A 21,182-nucleotide genomic window follows, 5' to 3' on the forward strand; every position below is an offset into this window, starting at 1 on the left:
CCAGGTGAGGCTACAACGTCCACATAACACCTCCTGTTGGTTACTGGAATAATGTTATCATGGCTACAGCTGTAGAATAAGCCAATGCATTATTATCTAAAAACTAAAAACATGCATCTAGAATACATCACCAATGAAAACATGCATGAATATATGAAAGATTTGATCATCTGTCACCGTGTTACATCACCTGTGATAGCTTCATTTTACACCTGAGCATGTAGTACCCAAGGTTATTACAGCTTAATTGACTATTACTGACCACCTGGTGCATATGTTAATTGAGACTGGAGTGTCTGTCTACATCACTAAAGCCCTGTTTCCACCGAGCAGTACAGGACAGTTCAGTTCAGTTCAGTTCAGTTCAGTTCAGTACGCTTATTTCATGTTTCCACAGTGAAAAGTTGTGGATGGTACCAACAGAAGTGTTCCTTAGCGTCCCCATGTTTGGTAGCACACAGATCTGGTACTAAAAGGTGGAGCTGTGAACACTGCAGTCTGATTGGTCAGTAGAGGACGCTCACTCTGCTCAGGGCTGAGTTGTGTCTGGTTTTGAGGCTCATGTAACCACTGTTCATACTGTGGAGAGTTTTATTAGTAAACTGTAACTATAAAATGAAAGGATGTTTTGCTGCCTCTCACAGCAGCTGGAGTCTGAGAAAAAATAACTTCATTCACTGGGCCGACTGCCGGCAACTTTTAAGGTGGAACGTTAACTTGTAATGTTACTCAATGCATGAGTTGATGACGTGAATCCATCAGCACACCTTAAATTTCACTGTGACAACTTTGACCATCACTTTAGTTTTTATATGACACACACTTTTAGAGTGGATCTTCAGAAGTTTAAAAATATATATTAATTTCAACCAGGTTATGTGAACTGCATATATTTTAATCCTCACTCTGAGAAATACAAAGCGTTGCATAGCATCGTTCCTGTGGGCTCCAACAACACTAAACCCCTGAGCTTGCCTGAGAAGGACTAAATGCACAAAGCTGCTATTTTTAAATATCCCATGGAGAGAGACTCTCACTGCAGCCTGTTCTATTTTGTTGTGAAAATGTGGGCGTGCAGCCTCGTTCTGTGGACGATAAACCAGGTGCAGACTGATAAAGGAGGAAATACAGTGAGTGCTGGACGGAGCAGTGAGTGACAACAACCCCGCCCACATTTAAGAGGACTGTCTGTGGTGCTTCACCTCCTGTCTGAACCAGGTATTCTCACCAGGGTGCGCTTTTAAGTACTGAAATTTGGCACCACTTGATTTACCGTGAGTAGTTCCTTGGTAGCACCTACGTAATTCGGTCAGTAGCCTTAAAAGTATCGAGTTTGGTACCCAACCCTGGAGGAGTAACGGAACAACGGGACACTTCCAATGTGTAACGAACTGAAGTGAACTGCATGGGACTGCTTGGTGGAAGCGAGTCTTCACTGTTGTGTTTTTATTGTAATATCTATTTATTCTGAACTTCTTAAATCTTGCCCGAACAAATATCCCCCATTTTGAAAAAACAAAACTTAAACTTGTACTGAAACTACTCAAAACTAAACTGAAACTAAACATTTCAAAACAGCAACAACTAAAATGAAACAAGCAAACACACTCTGGAAACTGAAACTAAACTGAATTGAAAACAAAAACTGAAAATGAAATAAAAAATATGAACTGGAGTCACTCTGGTAGTATCATATATATTTACATCACTAAAATGTAAAAGATGAAGCTTGGCATAAAACATTTGAGGAGAGATGTTTAGTGCGGCTGTGGTCTGACTTCACAGTTCATGTGCTCTTCCTGAACTCCATGTAAAACCCAGAAACAGTCGACTTATGAACCGACACAGAAAGGCCATACAGAGTCAGTTAATTCTCGATTAGCGCTTGTGTGTGAGCAGTTTAATGACAGGTTGGACGTATTCTTTTGGATTTCACTGACATGTGTTTCTAATAAATCATCTCAGTTTCCAGCTGTTCTCATAAACCTGAACCAACTGATAAAACAAAGTGTCTCAGTACCATGAGCCTGCGGGTTTTATGTCAGATTCAGTGGGCTTCAACTAATCATGTGAGGAGACTGAGCCAGCACAAACAAATACCTCAATAAAGAGAGAAGCTTAGATTAGTCTGTCAACATCATTATGGAAGCGGCCGAGATTTAGAGAGAAGGGCATGCACATACACACAAACACCAGAAATGGACCACACACTCTTGTTGAGAAAGCGGGAGATACACTTGCCTGGAGCTTGAATGCTTTGGGAGATTCGGGCTGTTTGTTATGGATAAACAAATGCAAGTGTTAAAACCTGAAGCGCTCATGTCAGACACAAGCCACAGGAAACAGAACACCAGTACACACACTTGGCCCAGCGTTGGGTACACTCTGGCAGAATGGTATTGAATGATATGAAGCAGGAGGAGAGACCAGTCAGGCTACATTGACATCTATCAGGTTAGCTGTGGATTAATACACAACTTGTTATCAGCTGGATATCAAAACAACAGTAAGCAATGCTGGAACACTACAATTCATTAACTGAATAGTTTGGGAAATACACTTATTCACTTTCTGGCAGAGAGTGAGATGAGGAGATCGATACCACGCTCAGCCAGCAGCCTGTTAGCTTAGCTTAGCATAAAGACTGGAAACAGGGGGAAACAGCTAGCCTGGCTTTATCAAAAGTAACAAAATCCACCTGTCAAACAACAGCAGGCAGATGATGACAAGAGAGACAGACGATGAGGATAACTTTATTTATTTGGGAATAAATCCGGAGTGTGGACATATTTACGATTATGGAGAAAATACGGGTCGACAGTCTGTAGTAGGCTTTGGATAGATATTTTGCTACTACAGAACCGTCCCGGGTTAAGACTCCTAAATTAGGACGGCATTAACCCTGCCCTAAATTCAAAATGACTGCAGAAATTGCAGCACTCAAAACGCATGGCGACTTTAAATTCCCAGATCACGTATTAATGGTTTTATATCGACTGAGAGAACGAATAACTTGATCGATTAGTGCCTCCGACTCCTTCAAACTAAAACTGGACGCCCATCTTTTTTTGTCCATGACAGCAAGCTAACTAGCCAGTGAGAGCGATGTATATTATGATTCGTCCAACTCAAGTAGCCTTCTAGTACATTTCAATCAAAGATACAGGAAGTCTGTGCACTTTCTCAACATAAATACAGGCATGACAGGACGAGCACTCATTGAAGAATCAAATTTACTGTTATAGTTGGGATTTCTCAAGTTAAGCTGGATTTTTACTTCTAAAGCCTCCACAAAAATAGCATTTTAAGTCTTGTGTGTGATTTATCCTGGCTTCACATGAGCAGAGGAAATCTCTGCTAGCTGCTAGGCTAATTTATACAATGTAAAATGCCATAGGCTTGTGCTAATAACGTTAGCATGTTGCATTTGTTTGGAAAACGTGTTTAGTATAAGACAGTTTGTTAAATGTTGCTGTTGTCCCTGGCTTCATATGAGCAGAGGAAAAGTCCGCTAGCTGCTAGGCTAATTTATACAATGTAAAATGCCATAGGCTTGTGCTAATAACGTTAGCATGTTATATTTGTTTGGAAAATGTGTTTAGTATAAGACAGTTTGTTAAATGTTGCTGTTGTTCCTGGTTTCATATGAGTAGAGGAAAAGTCCGCTAGCTGCTAGACTAATTTATAGAATGTAAAATGCCATAGGCTTGTGCTAATAACGTTAGCATGTTATATTTGTTTGGAAAATGCGTTTAGTATAAGACAGTTTGTTAAATGTTGCTGTTGTCTCTGGCTTCATATGAGTAAAGGAAAAGTCCGCTAGCCACTAGGCTAATTTACACAATGTAAAATGCCATAGGCTTGTGCTAATAACATTAGCATGTTGTATTTGTGGGGAAAATGTGTCCAGATAAAGACAAGTGTTTGTCTGTGAATGCTGCGAGTTATAGTGAAGCTGATTTGTGTACTTGTGTTTGAAACTGTCTCTATTAAGCCATGTTTAATGTGTGTTTAATGTGTGTTTTGAATCAACTAAACTTTACAGCACTTCACAGGAACCCCGACACTGACTAGTGGTTTGGGGGTGTAACTGCAGAGTGACACAGACACACCACTGCACAAGTATAAATCCTCACAACAGTGTAGGCTCTGCACAGAGCTGACACACAAGTATAAATCCCACTTTATGATAAGATGGAGGTCTGACATAGACTTGGACACAGCCATGAGTTTAGAGAGTGCTTCTGTATCAGGAGGATTTTTTCCTTTCTTAGTCAAGATAAGATGGGGAAAGCAGTTGGGATATTTTCCTGTAATGAGGCCCCAGATTGCTTTTATCTGGCATTAGCTCTTTGCTAGAAAGGGAGTGAGAGTGTTTCCCAAAATGTCAAATTACTCCTTAAAATTGTAATAATGATTTGAAGATGTAATTTACAAATATTAACGAGGGCATCTGGTTTTTAATTTAAGAGGTGAAAAGATGGACTATGAGCAAAGATAGGATGTATTTGAGAGGAGAGGAGAGGAACTGGAGGCCCGTGCTTGGCCAAGGAGGAGCAGGAAAAGTGTAGGCAGTGGGGCTCTCACAGGAATGTTGTGGTCTTTGCGTCCTTTGTGTGAGGAGGCAACGTGGGCCAGGTACTGGATGACCTTCTTCGTGTTCTCAGTCTTGCCAGCTCCTGATTCACCTCTGAAAACAAAGGAGAGAGACAGCATGGATGTACGTGGACAGACAGAGGGAGTAAGAAGTGTGAGTGAATCAAGAATGAGTGAGAGGAAACAAACCGACATTGTTTTCACTTTAGTTTCACTTCCAACAAATAATTACGACACCCTTTGTTTGCAATTAAGAATTACAGGCATTTAGTTGTGAGGCATAGCCACATTACAGGGAATAATCTGTGTCAGATGTCCACAGTTTAGCAAGGTACAGACAAAACACTGTAAAACTCTAACCAAAATAAGCAGTCATTATGGTGCGTAAGTGTGATTGGATGAAACCCAAGAATAGAATACACAAAGAGAAAAGGAAGAGAGAGGTAGAGCTATCTGTTGTTGTTTTCTAAATGCATCCCTTCGTCTGTCCGCCTGTTTTACTGGAGAACCCTGTGGTTTGGTGGGCCAGTCTCCAAAGTTTCCAAGCTCTGCTTTGGGGCCGTCTCTAATGATAGCTGTGTTCAGGCAGGGCCATCCACAGCTCCCACAGTCAGGTCCCAGAGCCCAAAAAACCAGCGCCAGCACAGAAACCAGGCCAGCAACACTACATCTAGCTACATACCGGTGGCTTTAGTCTAGCTGGCTATTAGCTTTGCTGCACAGAGACCACTGCAGTTTCAGCTGCCGCACTAGAATTTGATGGGCGAGTCCTCGAACACAGGATACAGGCGCAGCAATATAGGTCAAGTTAGTTACACATCCAAGTTTGGCTTGATGTCTTCATAGTTTTATAGTATCGGAATATTTCTCACGGAAAGAACCATTCACTGACTTTTTTCTTATAGGCCGTATGTAAACATGCAGGGTTACAGGGTCAGTTAGGGCAGGACCCTTTACCTCGTGAGTGCTTTGTGTCTCCTGACTCACATCTTCAGCTGATCACTCTGTCACAACTCTCACACCTCAAAGGGTCAACAGTTTTTTCAACTCTTAAGTGAGAGATTCTACAAGTTCCTGGTCTCATGGGCCGCTCCCTGTTTTGTTCTTTGGGATACAACATACAGACAAATGGCTCATATTAGTAGTGTGTTTTAGGCCCTGACACACTTTTAGGCGATTCAGCATATTCAATCGGCAATGGCAGAGCCCATTGGTGAAGGAAATCACTCTGATTGGCAGCTCAGCTCAGCACACGAGAGGAGAAACAGAAGTGAGGAAAGTAAACAATGAGCTAAAGTAAAGGGGTGTGGGATAAAAACCAACTTGTTCCATAATGTAAGATTATTTTTCTTTAGCCACTGAACCCTTTAGCAGAAATGCTTCGTGATGGTTTGTGTTATTGTTCCCTGATAATTAGATTGTGTTGTTAATGCGCTAACTGGCTAACTAGCGTCAAGATGGTTGTCCGGTTCCCCTTTTTGACTGACAATTAGAGACAACCGCCGCCTGCTGGTGTCGTGAGTTACTTCCTCTCAAGAAGGCGCAGAATACGTGCTGGTTGGCTGTCAGCTGTAGTCTTTGTGGTGTGATCATGTGCAACTTTTTGGCGGAGACACATGCGATGTGAGACAGTCACTAATTCTTCAAAGTCTGCTTGATGTGTATTGACCTTTACAGCTACTACAGTGACTTCCTTTACCCTCAAATCCTGTGGATGACACACGATACAGAAAGCTCGCTCCAAAATAAAGAGTAAACATTTTTCCTGTGACCTTTTTGTTGTGAGTTGGCGATTGTTGGAGATTTCGTCCAGACGTCTGCTTTCTCTAAAATATAATGGTACCAAAAAATACATTTGAAACACTCAACAGCAATGTCTCCAGAAATCATGACTCAGTTATTCAAGATATCCTACAGACCTTTTTGTGAGCACTTTAATGTAGGAACTATTTCCTTTCTGCTGACCTGAAAGGAAGTGGCATTTACTTGCAAAAAGCGCAAGATGTAAACATTAATGGCATCCTTTTCAGTTGAGCTGTAACCTTAGCTAGCTCAGTGGAGCTAGCAATAGACACACGCTTCCTTCTGCACGGTGATACAGTTGGTGGGTGTTGTTCAATAGACAGAAAATAGTTCCTTCATGCTCATATAAAGGTCTGTGGATTATCTTGAGTAACCAGGTCATGATTTCTGGAAAGAGACATTGCTGTAGAGTTTTTCAAGTTTCTTTTTTTGGTACTCTGAGCACCACAAGCAGAGTGCCATCTAGTTCCATTATATTGGAGAGAAGGCAGACATCTCTACGGCCGATATCTCGACTGATAAACAGCACTACAGGTAAGAGGAAAAATATGTTTTTTCGATTTTGGGATAAGCTGTTAATTCTTTTTTAAATAATTCATACGCAACTATTCTTCAGTAACTGCAGGAACACAAGTGAAGACAGGGAACTGACTGTTCACAAAAGACCTGTGTCTGCAAATGTTATTACGAACACATCACTGCTAAACCACAGAACTGCACAAGGCCTTCTATAATTCTGTGCTATGTTAAATATGCTTGTGGCATTTTAACTGGATTAAAAGTGGTTGTCGCAACGTCCATGCAGTCCTTTTTTGTTCTGGGACTACAGTCAGACTTGTGTAAACACAGACTGTGAGCCGGCCTCAACACCCCAGACAGACGACTCTTTTTCACATCAGTCTTTGTCCAGAATTCACTGTGCTTGGAGGAGAGCAGCATCGGAAACAGTGTTGAGACCACTTGATGCTACGTTTCTTGAGTGAAATGGAGGTTAGGATCAGAGATGGGCAGTATATATAGATATATTTGTATTTGCAGGACAGATTACAATTACAATGCGTTATTTAAAGGTATAGAGTGCAAGATTTAGGGGGATTTAGTAGAATCTAGCAGTAAGGATTGCAGATTGCAATCAGCTGAAAAGTCTCCTAGTTAGAATTCCCTCAGTGTTCATTGTTAGGAGGTTTTTACAGGTCTCTTCCTCCAAAATAAATGGACCACATGGTTAAAACCGGTGAAACACTGCATAAAGCAGTTTCACTTTACAAATGAATACCCCTTTTTACACAGAGATTGAGCTAAAGGGCCGCTACAAAGTCCCCTCTTTATACGGCTTTTGCATGTTGACACAGAACTAGGGCTGCAACGATTAGTCGACTAATAGATGACTAATCCACTATTAAAATAATCAGTGACTATTTTAGTAGTCGACTAATCGGTTTGAGTCATTTTTCATATAAAAGTACTATAAAAGTACCCCAAAATACTCTTATTGCAGCTTCTTACGCTCAGGTTTTGGCACCTTTACACACTCTCCCATGACAGTGAAATAAACCCTTTGGCGATAAAATGATTAGTCGACTAATTGAAGAAATAATCAACAGATTAGTCGACAATGAAAATAATCATTAGTGGCAGCCCTACACAGAACCAAACGACGGTGGCATCATTTTGCTCCAGAATGTGATTTCAGACAGCATCCTGGCATGGCAGAATCAAAAGAGGCGTGACAAGTGTGACATGTAACACAACAGCATCTGCCTTCAGTGTGACATATAACATGCCCATCTGCAGCACTTTCTAAGCAACAACAATGGCATAACATGGCAATAACAATCATTTACTGGCCCCCTTTATACGGCGGCAAACCTCGTCCTTTGCTCAGAGGGTGAGGAGCTCCTGGACCCAACTGTTTTCCCAATTTGCTGACAGCTTCTTTTTAAATCTTTCGCTGTGGGTCGCACGCACATGATCCCGTCCTCTGAAGCAGTGTAAAAGGGACATGAGCTGTTAACTGAGCACCTGCTACTCTGTGCTCACAGTTTTTCCTCTGATAACTTGAGATGTTCTGGAGGTTTTTACCCGGAGCCAAATTATCCACATTGTTGGGTTGTCTGTTCTGGGCTACTGTAGAAACATGGCTGTGCAACACTGGGATCCCCACATACGGGGACCTGCTCCCTATGTAGATATAAACGGCTCATTCTAAGGTAATGAAAACACAACGATTTTTATTTTCAGCTGATTATATACTAAAGCAAACATACTCATTATATTATATTCAATTTCTGCCAATACACCCCCCTGAATCCTACAGACTGGACCTTTAATTTGCCATTTTATCCCAAATTAAACAGATTTTTATCCCCTGCTTTAAACTGTAGACAGAAAATCCTGAACTTGCAGCCTCCCCCACCAAGATGTCTTGATTGGCCACTTTAAATCTGTGAAGTGGGAAATTAGCAGAGCTCATCTTTTCAGTGTAGAGGGGTTACGGTCAGAAAAATTATAATATACATTTATATAGCATGTAGTTTGTGTTATCAAATGACAAATTACTTATAATTTAATTAAATTCATTTTCTTAATTCGGCCTTTTGCATTTCATTTTGATAAATTTGATCATCAAGTATTTGCATCTGATCAGGATCCTCCTGGGCGCCTCCTGTTAGAGGTGGTCTGGACACGTCCCACTGGTAGGAGGCCCCAGAGCAGACCCAGAACACACTGGAGAGATTATACATCTCATCTGGCCTGGGAACACCTTGGGGTCCTCCAGGAGGAGCTGGAAAGCGTTGCTGTGGAGAGGGACGTCTGGGGTGCTTTGCATGGCCTGCTGCCCCCGTGACCCGGCCCCAGATAAGCGGATGAAAATGGATGGATGGATGGATTTGTAATTTGTAAGATGCTTTTTGATGTATCTCTGATTCTGGTGAAAGTGCAATAAGAGAAGCTTGGATAAGATTAGATTAGCTCAAACTTTATTGAGCTCAGAGGAATCTAGCATTACTGCGGCACAAGATGAAGACAAAAAGTTAATAGTGCAGTTTAATGAAATGTCTGAAGATTTATTCCCTCATTCTGTCTTGCAGAACGACTGCGGTGCATGAACTGTTCTTTCCACATGCTGGGTCCTCTCTGTAGCTGCTGCAATATATTTTATTAAACACTCTCAGCTGATGTCTATTGTACTCAATCAATAAAGGTGCCTTTGCAGTACTGAAGCAGCCTCTCCAAACTGTGTGACCACCAGACTTATTAAACAGTGGAGCAATCCTGCTAGCACGGCTCCACTGCTGCCGACAGGGGGTGTAGTTTTCTGAATCTGGGACAGATTATGCAACAGCGCTTGTCTGTTCACTGGCAGCGTCAACTCAAGCCACACTGAAAGAGTGTGGCACTTAATTACTCTCTGCCAAAGACGATGAAGGCAGGGCACCAAACCGCACTCATAACCCCCTCAGTATTGGGCAGAACGGCTGCGCAACCCAGCATCCGCAAAAAGCTATTTGAAACCAGTCTTTAAATAAAACAGCAGGATGATGGGAGCCGGCCAACTGATTCAGGGTTAGAGAGACATGGAGGGAGACGGGGAAACTTCACAGAGACAAAACAACCAGGTAATTCAGAGGTGATGATCTGTATAAAGTACTCTCATACAGTTGTTAATTATTATTTAACTTCTTCACTGTAAGGACAGTGAGACCCTGTCTTTATAGAAGATAACCCCTATAAAGGTGCAGCTGTACGATTTTCATCTCGAGACACTTTCATTTTCCAGCCCATTAAGTTGCTTTATCAGCAGAGGAGAGGAGACGAGAGGAGAGTTAAGAGTTGCAATACTCACGTGCAAAGGATTGATTGGTCCTCACGATCTGTTCAGAGAAAACAGAAAAAACACAGTCAGCATCTTTCCATCCTCTCCCTGGTTTTACCCTTCATTACAACTAGAGTTATTACAAAGACGGCATCTTGTGGTCCAACTGCTGGACTTTAACACACCCAAATGCAATGCGACTTAACCAGTTGTTTATCTTGGTGGAGCCCAGGACTGTATGGAAAGATCATCTCTAAACAAACGTGAAACTCTAACAGGAGCTGCGCCTTGTCAAAACAAATCCAATCCTATATGACTGGACCATGTGTGACTTTAATTTGAAAGGACAGACACAGGAAGTGTCCTCGTCAGGTTAATCTCCAGGGCTGGTACCTGCGGTTATTCCACAGGCTAGTTAATAACATGTCGGGCAGGAAATCCAAAGTGTGGGATCATTTTGAGAAGGTGAAGGACGAACCCAAGGTGATATGTAAACTCATCTTCATTGGTCGACTACAAACATGACGTATCATCTGAAACATGGAAGTAGCTACATGCCCATTAGCCCACAGCGTCATTAACAGGCGGCTCGCTCAGTGTGTGACGTGCACTTGGAGATAAAATATAGGCCTATATTAATGAAGGTTCATTAGTGCGCTTTTGTATTTCTCTGTAATGTTGACAGAATTTTTGTTCTAAAACAGGAGGGAAATATCTGTTTTAAAAATATCTATATGTGTGAACAGAAGCTAAATGAATACAGCTGATACGGATTTTGATTTCTGACAAGAAACACTGACACATCGCTCCATGGACACCAAAGTCACATTAATCCAGTGTGTGCGTCAGGAGCACTCTTTACAGCCAACACCTCATTCCTCAGCCTCCTTCATCCAGACCATCCTGCAAAGCCATGCTGCGTAACGGCCATAAACTGACACCCAGACTAGTAACCGAAGCTCGAGCACCTTTCATCACAGAGGAATTCCGACTGAAGACCAGATGACAGGATTAGCTATGCTCACTGAGGTGTGTGACCTCTCAACTTTGAAGGCCCTGCTGCACACTACAAAGAACTACAGAGACCAGAACCCAGAGGGAACTGGCCCCTTTATCAGACAATAAAAACTGCCACAATTAGACCTCTGGTGAACAACACATATGTCACAAATTTCACATTCACAGATGGTGAGTTAGGTCTGTGAATAAAGCAGAAGGAGCAGCCATATGAACACCCCTCACTGTGTTTAGTATTGAGGACATTTTTAATCATGTCTTAGTGACAAAACAGACACAACAACATGCTTGATTAGGATTTTAGAGTGTTACGTTTGTGCCACTTTCTGTACTTTGTGTGTCCTCCTGCTGCTAACGTTGCTGACATTCTTGTGGCAGGAAGTAAGGAGATTTTTCATTTCCTGAAAGAGACAAATTTGGGAGCACCTCCACATTCCTACACTCAATGAAACTGAAAGGAATGAGGCCACCCCGTATGCTCTCGGATCTCACACAAATACAAGCTGCACTGCTGAGGGAAAAGGAGCAGATATTCGGACTGCAGTGTGTTTGTGTTGAATGTTTTCTGTTGTTGTTCAGAAATGATGTTTGAATAAACGCAGTTCAGCTGAAGACCACAATTAGCTCGGACCCCTAATGGATAATGTTAGTGGTTTCTCTAATAGCCATGCAGTATAGGGATGAAGAGTTCATCTGGGCCCTGCCACAGAATAACAAATGTGTCTCCTATAACCTATTAAATCACACCTTGTTGATGTGGGTCAGTTTCACAGATGAATCAGTCTTTGAGGTGTTATCTTTCAACAAAGCAATGACCTTTTGTTCCTGCACTTAAGCGTGAACATCCCTCAGGTGACAAAAGCTGGTGACAAATGAGTTGTGTGTGTGGGTGTCTGTGTGTGTGTGCATCTGGAGACCTTGAATAAATAAAAGCCTGTTTTTCCAATCCAAAAGACACCCTCAAACACAAACATGTACAGATAAAACAAATGTATACGGCAAGTGGCGACCTCCAGGACTGAAAAATGAAGTGCAAGGGCCAAACACTGCAGTTCCTCTAACGCCCACTTGAGGCTGGCTCCAAAAGCGAGTCAATCCTCATAGACCTCCGTGTTATAATGTTCAACGTTACAGCAGAAAACAGTTTTACAGCCTGGTACAAAAAGGTGGTTTTGCGCTCTACAGTTAATTTCCTCGTTCATGACACCTGTACAGGAGGTACATCTTCATGTAACTCACTTGTTTAAATGTTGTTTAAGGCTTAAAGTTATACATAATTAAAAATGTGGCCAGTGTAAGATACAGTTGGGTGCTGTCCAATGACAATGTTGGTTAGGTAATGTTAGGTAAAACCAAAGCATAACCCCAGATTCACAGAGTATAGGCGTAGCCGTAGCTGTTGCTATTTCTGTGCATTTTCAGGTCATGAGAGTTTATTATAAGATTTTGGTCATCTTAAAAGTCTTGTTCAGCATTTGAGTGTACTAAAAGACCATCTTAGGAATCAGATATTCAGTTTTCAGGTAAGTTAATTTTAATTTCAGGGGGTTTAAAGCTTGTTTTTGCTAGCAAAACAGAGCATTATCACAGTTAACTATAGCTGTAAATGCACCGTGCTAGCTGAGCTAGCAGCTAGCAACAGGGTTAGCTAAATCCTTTTGTCCAAATATGGTCACTTCTGGCTCCATGCTTCCAAAATGCCAAACTCAAGGCTTCAAAACAGGAGTCCACAAACATACAGGTGATGTCAAGGTGGCTACATTCATTATTTTATACCGTCTATAGTCGTCCTCCAAGCTTGTGGAGGTGCACTGCCTCTTTATGTCAGAACGGCAAAACCAGTAAACATCATCATAAGCAAGCTAGTCAACATTTCTTCTATTCTGGAAACACTGAAAATGTAATAGATATGGACTGTTCACGGAGTGGGGGTGTCACGGTGCCAACTGGCTACACCTGCAGTGCACATACAGTGTAGGATTGTGTTTTTTGCGCCCTCAAATTCATTGTTTTTAATGTTGATGCGTGGCAGGCGCGCTCAAACACCAGAGCAGCGCTGTCGTGGTGTGCTTGCATTCCCAAGCGCCTATTTATCAAAGCATGACGGCTGCACCCCGAGATAAACAGATGCTGTGTCTCAAATCGCGTACTTCTGTACTTACAGTTAATATTTTGAGTGCATAAGTGCGTTCACACTCAGAAGTATGGAACAATGCAGTGCACTATGAGTACCTGGATGGTGCACTCAAAACGGTCAAGAAGAGTGAGTGTGGAACTATGGACACTTCTCGCCCTCAATGGTCGCCATCTTGGCTACGTAGCGGAAGGGGTGGGGGCACTTTTCAAACTGGAAATGGCGGCTGAGGACTGTGTGACTGTGAACGTCGCTGCATTGTACAAATACATGTGTTTGGGTATATGCCAGCAGTGTGTTTATTGGGTTAATTTAGCAGTCTGTAATAATTTGGTACCGCGAACAATAATGCAAATGCTAATGCTAGTTTGCTAACTAGCTAATTTGCGGTTGTCATTTCCGGTGAGTGCACAACGGCTGTGTTTGGTTTGAGACAACACTACCCTGTCGAAATTCGCACACTACGCCAATAAGTACAAACTGCACATAGTATACTACATGGAAGTGTACTAATGGAAGTATGTGTTTTGAGACACATCATGAGTTTAACTTTTGGAATATGGCAGCGCACACCACACGTCAATGACAAGGACCAACCAATCACAGCCGACAGATATCTTTCCCTTCCTCTGTAAATATTCAGTCTGATAAACACAGAAAAGTTGATCATGTTACTGCAGGGCTACCCAGAGCTTTACATCTGTCCCACAGACGATAGGCCTATACACTTATAAACAGCTCCTGGAAGAAGATCAGCTCTGCACTCAGTATTTCAGGTAAATAAGCTATAATACGATGCTTGTTAGGGTTGCTAAGCAACCTCAGACGCAACCTACCGCCGTCCTCTTGAAAGCTGGCACAGAACAGGCAGAGAAGTAGCACCCAGAATGCAACCTCGTGTTTCCCAGGTGGTTAAAGACACGGCAGGTACGGCCACTTTGTCACAGGCAAAACAAGATGGTGAGCTTTTGTTCTGGGATTGTGTTGGATTGTTTCTTCAGTTTCTGGACTCAGCACAGTGCAGTGAAACTTAAAATTTTTTACCGAGTTTGTGTGATGTTAGTATGTTAACAACTACAGTCTACAGTAAACTGTGAAAAGGGAAACTGCAGATTTTCAACCAGTACTGTGTCATCACAGCGCATGCAGATGAATGGTTTCCCCTGTGCAGCCAGCACCCAGGAATCCACAAACTAGTGTGTGACATCATACATCATAGTGGCTACGTCCATTATCTTACACAGTCTGTGGTCTGCACACTTTTGTTGGATGACAGTTGCTGTAATAATGAGAATGATGAATGAGCTGCTCACTCTGACTGGCCCCAGTTCCCTTGATGATGAGGTAGCTTTTGAAACACGGGTCAAAGTTTGATTACTCTTCCTGTCTGTGTTTCACAGCCACATCTACACAAACCTGAAGCTCATCAAAAGCACCTTATGTTGATTTTCACAAGACCTTGTACCTCCAGACTCACTCGACTGAGGCACGCAACACTGCGTAACCTATCATGAGTATGAAAACCAAACACACTCTCACTAAACAGCCTCTGAGCAACATCAGTTCAGCTTTACATGATTAAAGAGAGAGCCAGTCTGCATGTGTGACCTCATGCTTCTGAAATTAGCTCTCGACTGCAATCTGCAATGAAAAGGGGAAAAAATATCTGTTACAGATTGCGATTATGTCGTTTGTTTATAAAAGGTTCACCCTAAATGCCACCCTGGTCCTTCCAAGTGCCCCACAACCACAGTGCGCCCAAATGCCCATGCAGTTACCTCAAGTGTTGCTCTGGTGCCTTAATAAACACCATGTGACATATAAGTCTTTCCTGAAAAAATAAAAATCCTCTCATGCGCATGTTTTGTGCATCTGGCAGCAGCTGCGGCCGTTTGTTTGGAGTTGTGGCAGCACAGGCTCCGCAGACAGAAACTACAACAACAAAAGGATGTTCAGAGAAAAATGTCTGACGGTAGTACAGCCTCATGAAGATAACCCTGTGTGTGTCATCTTATCATAGTAAAGCAGTCTCTGGTCAGTGTGGGAGATAAGATGACCTCAGCTGACCCCTGATGACTGCTCTGATCACTGCTATGAAATGAGCGATTGGGGTAGAGGAATGATGAAAGTTGAAAGTGACACATCAGTTCCGGCTGATGGGAAAAGAATGGCAAAGGAATCTCATGGAAGTTTGCACAAGATAAAAAAGGGTCAGCAAACACACACACACACACACCGCTGGACGTCTATTAGAGCTCCTTTCACTTCATTCTCTGTTTGCCAGACATCCGCTTACCTCTGATGCCCTCTTTATACTTTTCATTTGACCTTATATTCCTCTGCGGACATCCATTACCTCTACATTTAAACCTCCCGGCTCTTTTCCTGATAGACAATAGTTCCTTTTATCCACCATCCCCTTTATGATTCCATTCTTCTGTAAGGTCACACAATGTAAACTAGATGCTGTCTTCACTGGCTAGAAACAAAGGCTGGTTTTGTAGAAACATCCTCTTCCATCAAACACATACTGATACCTTTGTCTGGTAATGACGAAGGTATGTTCTTTCTTTCAACTTTTATTGCTAGTTGTGTATTGCAGTGTTGTTAAATAAATACTTTGCCCTCAAAATGATCATTTGTATAAATTACTCACCCCAGGTTACGTTTAATTTGTAAAGAAAACTTACGTAATTGTTAAACGCAATGCACAAAAAAATGCAGAGTGATTTGTGTCTGTAAATCTGTATCTGTGCCTCTACTTTACAACTTGTATATGTCATCATTTGATCATCAACATAGCATTTTTTCACTGACAATATATGTGTGAATCTCCACTTACTTGTGTGGATTGTTTTATGATGCTGTTTCACATAAAACCCACAGATGCAGGGAGCATGTGACTCATATGGCCTACAACACAATGCACAAACAAAAGCAGAGCGATGATCTGTATACACATTTATAACAAACACATGGTCACATCTTTACTCAAATCTGGTGGTGAATCTCAACGGATTCGTGTGGATCCTTTTGAGACTGTTTTACCGCGTCGTTTGTGTGTCACATCAGGGAATACCACGTGCACTACTTCCTGTTTTTATTTTAGATATCTGCTTCATTTTAAGGCGTTTCTCAATCTGCGTTCTTGCCTGTACTTGTGTTCTTGCAGACTTGTGAAACGTCATCAGTCGCAGCCCAAGTACTGCTCCAATTCAAAGTCCGCATCCAGCCAAGTACAGTCCAAATGCCCGGATGTGAACTTGCTCTGCCCGTTAGATTGGGGATGCATCGGGAGGTGACTTGTGTAGACTTCTGACAGCCAGGTATCCCAGAATGCATTTCACACAGACCAGCAGCAATGGCTGCCGTCCTTGGGAGTTTGTACTCCTGAGTCGAACTTGCCAAGTCAGAACTTGGCGTGCTTAGTATTCTGTCTGCCGTTTACTCCCAGCCGTATAGGAGTCATGTTAAGGTACTGCTGATGAAAACCTGACATTTACTTATTTTGCTGCTTCACAATAAAAGCTTTGATATATCAAATTAATGGAGAACTTTTATTGTAAAAAATATCTAAAAATGAAATGTGTTTATCACTGAATTAGCAGAACTTTATTAGTGGCTTTTCTTAAATAAAATCAAGTCTAATAATGCAGCAGGGAGGATGTTGATGAAGAGCCGCAGACAACAGACTCTTATTGCACCTCTGCAAACAGCGCACCTCCGACAGGTAAACTTCTTCTACCTGCCCTGCTGTGGAACAACACATGCAGCAATAACAACAGAGACCTTTAGCCGAGGATCAGCCAGCTGCTTTAAAACATCATCACTCAAGACAAGCCGCCAGTTAAAGACACACCTTCAAACAGGTAGCCCTGTTGAAATGTAGACACACGCAAACACGCTGATGGGCCAACCCAAACCAAGCCAAGCCAAGCCAAACCAAGCCAAGGCTGTCGAAAAGGAGCTCTGGAATACCGTAACATCATGATGCCGCCTAAGCCTACTGCACAAGTTGTCTAAGAGTTTGTAAACGGATGTTGTGACATAGTTTTGCTCAATTCATCAGGAATTTTTCCAGGTTTTTTTGTTCCCTGATGGACACGGACAAAAAGTTTGGAAAAGTTGCAACGTTTTCTTTACAAATTCAACTCAACTCAACCCAAGGTGAGTAACTGAAATATCAACGTTTTGTGAGTGAAGAGCGCCTTTAAACTTTCTGCAGTGGAAGTGCTTTTCAAAATTCACTGTCTAATGTGACCTGTGCTGTTTGAGTGGGTGAGTGCATGCATCCATCTGGCTCATGCTCCCATCTTAGCCCCCTTGGCAGCGGCTGCTTCCTCGATCACCACAGCAACTAACTGCTGGGTCATATTTACCCAGGATGCCATGCTGGCTAGGCGTAGGTGGACCAATCAAACTGAGCATGCTCTTCCCTTCCAGTAGCTCATTACTGCCTCACTAAATCTTTACCCCCTTTGTGTTTCCCCTTTCTCTCTCCTGCTCTCATTTCCCTTTTTCCCCCCAAGAATGGTGCAAAGCCAGATTACTCAGACCACTACAGAGCGGGACCTTACTGGAGACAAAATCACTTTTCCACACCAACAGATGTTTTTAATTTGATCACCTCATCAGAACCCTTAGCTGCGCTGTTATTTCCTCCACAACAACTCACAGCCAATCATTTAGGTAATGTGTGTGTGAGATGGAAATAAGTTGGCCCATTCATTCATCAAGTTTTAGGTTAGACCACAGCTCACTCTCTGTTTGGACACGAGTTAAATGCAAATCTAAATGACAGCACAGGAAAAGGCAGCTTTCAGACCAATCAGTATTGCTGCCACAGTTCACTGAAGGGTGAAATATTTCACTTCTTCTCCATGTTCAAGACAAAGAGCAGGAAACTTCTGAAAACATTACTTTCAACTGATGTCACCGCTATTTCCAGCTCTGTAGTGGCACTGCCTCGTCAAATCAAATCAAAAAGGCTGAAAACATGTTAATATTATTTGTACATTGCATTCGTTAATCAGCTTTGTGCACTTCTTGGACTATTTTACACTCCAATCGATTCAAACTCACATGCACAAATCTCACGTAAGATTCCCATGGTAGGAGACGGACCTGTGCTGCACAGCAGGGTTTCCTTTGCTGCTAATAATTTATCCCCCACGAGGATTAAACAAACCCTCATTCTTCACATTCCAGAGCATTCCCCCTCTCCCTCCATCTCCACAAAAGCCCCAATCGTTACAATAACCCGCTATTATCGACCTCATTTAACCTTGTACAGCCTCAGTGCTGACTGTAACTCACATTATTGTTCTGTTTCCATACCCATAAATGCAATCTACTGTACACCATCACACCTTTCCTATATGGAGTCCCTAGTTCTTAGTAAATATTGTGATTTTGATTAAGACCAGGCTAAGTGGGCGAGCACAGTGATGGAAGGTAAGGAAAACATGTTCAAATCACTACAATATGCCTGTGAAAATGGTCAGCAGTTGTTGGTTGTGTGAGGCACCGATCCACAGTCAGTGTATTACCTGCAGTAGATGGCGGTCGGCACGCCCCCAGTTTGGAGAAGCAGACAGGAGTACTGCCACAGAAGCTAAGCAATGTACTGCTGTGGACGAGGACAGCAGCGAAACTTATTTTAGCCACCTAAATAGTAAACATCAGTTCAAGTGTATGCTATATTTAGAATGTCTTCACTGCTTCACTTGAAGCTTTTTTGACAAATAATTTTGAGCTCAAAGTGAAAAAAAGAAGGATGTTGCTAAAACAGGAAGATGACGTATGACTAAAGGAAACTGCAGGTCATATGTCATCCTCAAAGCTTGTGCAGGTGCACCGCTTCTTTGCATCCAAGCAGCAAAAACAATATGACCATTATGAGCTAGCAAGTCAACCTATCTTGTATTTTGGCTACACTGAAGACATAATGATTGCAGACTGTTTGCAGAGCAAAAGTGCTGCAGAATGCATTTTTTTAATGGCCAATGCAGTGCACATATGGCATAGGGTCGTGTGAGGCAAAACAAGACGGTAAGCTTTCATCTTGAGATTGTACGGGATTGTTTCTTCTGCAGTTTTTGAACCCAACACAATGCTGTGAAACTTTCAACTGTGTCACCAAGTTTGTGTAATATGGGTAAGTTAATATGAAGGGAAACTGCCAATTCTCAACGAGCTCTTTGTCATCACAGTGTGTGGAGATGAAAAATGTTTGGCTTTCCCACGTGCCACCAAGCCCGGAGCACCTGTTCATTTGCCATGAAAGCCCCGTTTCCACCAAACAGTTCAGTACAGTTCAGTTCAGTCCGCTTTTTCTCCGTTTCCACTGTGAAAAGTTGTGGATGGTACCAACAGAAGCGTTCCTTAGCGTCCCCATGTTTGGTCCCCCCTCTGTTGGGGTACCTAGCACACAGATCTGGTACTAAAAGGTGGAGCTGTGAACACTGCAGTCTGATTGGTCAGTAGAGGACGCTCACTCTGCTCAGGGCTGAGCTGTGTCTGGTTTTGAGGCTCATGTAACCACTGTTCATACTGTGGAGAGTTTTATTAGTAAACTGTAACTATAAAATGAAAGGATGTTTTGCTGCCTCTCACAGCAGCTGGAGTCTGAGAAAAAATAACTTCATTCACTGGGCCGACTGCCGGCGACTTTTAAGGTGGAACGTTAACTTGTAATGTTACTCAATGCATGAGTTGATGAAGTGAATCCATCAGCACACCTTAAATTTCACTGTGACAACTTTGACCATCACTTTAGTTTTTATATGACACACACTTTTAGTAATGACTTTAAAAATATAGATTCATTTGGAGCGGATTATGTGAAGGTCATATATTCTAATCCTCACTTCCTGTGGGCTCCAGCAACACTAAACCCCTGAGCTTGCCTGAGAAGGACTAAATGCACAAAGCTGCTATTTTTAAATATCCCATGGAGAGAGACTCTCACTGCAGCCTGTTCTGTTTTGTTCTGAGAATGTGGGCGTGCAGCCTCGTTCTGTGGACGATAAACCAGGTGCAGACTGATAAAGGAGGAAATACAGTGAGTGCTGGACGGAGCAGTGAGTGACAACAACCCCGCCCACATTTAAGAGGACTGTCTGTGGTGGAAACACTAGGGTCTAGGTACCATGTCTGAAGGGTTACTGCTGGTTCCAAAGGTGCTGTACTGAAAGTGTTTGGTGGAGACGAGGTTTAGAGGTCTACTGGGTGACGTGAAATCCAGCTGACTTTTGCTGGTGGATGGATGGGGACCTCTGGGCACTCTGCCTCATAACTTATGTTGGAATGACTGCTATAGCTATCCATGCTAATATTTATGATATCGCTTTGACACGTGTGCTGGTTGCCATTGAAAAAAACGGGGGAGTAACACTGGCTGGAGTGGGGCTTTAGGCTGAAGGTCAACATGGGTTACCTTTAAATTCTGGGCAGTCACCAACTGACAAGCGTAACAGTAATTTATTTTTCCCCGGCTCTGATGACTCTGAGTGTGGAACAAAATTTTCTCATTTAGGCTCCAGACTAAAAAGCTTTGAGGATTTCTAAACCCCAGCCCACCAAAAACATTCTCCACATCCCCTGCTGAAACCAAACCTTAGTGTACCAAAACATTCTCAGCACAAGGATCATAATTACGTCCATTTATTGTCAATGGTCCTCGGCAGCGTGGCTCCAGTGTAGTGCAGTCCGGCCCAAAGAGTAACCCACAAATTGTACTCCTAATTGTTGCAAACTGCTGTTTTAATGTTAGATCTATGCATGTGGGTCAGCCAGCTGTCGAACAATCCACGA

General features: G+C 42.5%; 1 protein-coding gene across 4 annotated transcripts in view; it reads right to left on the bottom strand.

Moving 5' to 3' along the window:
• Positions 1-21,182, bottom strand: part of LOC125879050 (myosin-10-like) — a 101,560-nt gene that overhangs the window by 43,656 nt on the left and 36,722 nt on the right. For 2 of the 4 annotated variants that reach the window (XM_049560643.1, XM_049560645.1), the window contains exons 4-6: positions 10,247-10,274; positions 4,588-4,690; positions 2,242-2,271 (exon numbers count right to left, since the gene is read on the bottom strand). In XM_049560643.1, coding sequence (XP_049416600.1) covers positions 2,242-2,271; positions 4,588-4,690; positions 10,247-10,274 — 161 coding nt within the window. The remainder of the gene's footprint in view (positions 1-2,241; positions 2,272-4,587; positions 4,691-10,246; positions 10,275-21,182) is intronic. The other 2 variants (XM_049560644.1, XM_049560646.1) reach the window with 1 other exon arrangement.

Source organism: Epinephelus fuscoguttatus, linkage group LG19, assembly GCF_011397635.1.
Source record: "Epinephelus fuscoguttatus linkage group LG19, E.fuscoguttatus.final_Chr_v1".
NCBI classification, from domain to species: Eukaryota; Metazoa; Chordata; class Actinopteri; order Perciformes; family Serranidae; genus Epinephelus; species Epinephelus fuscoguttatus.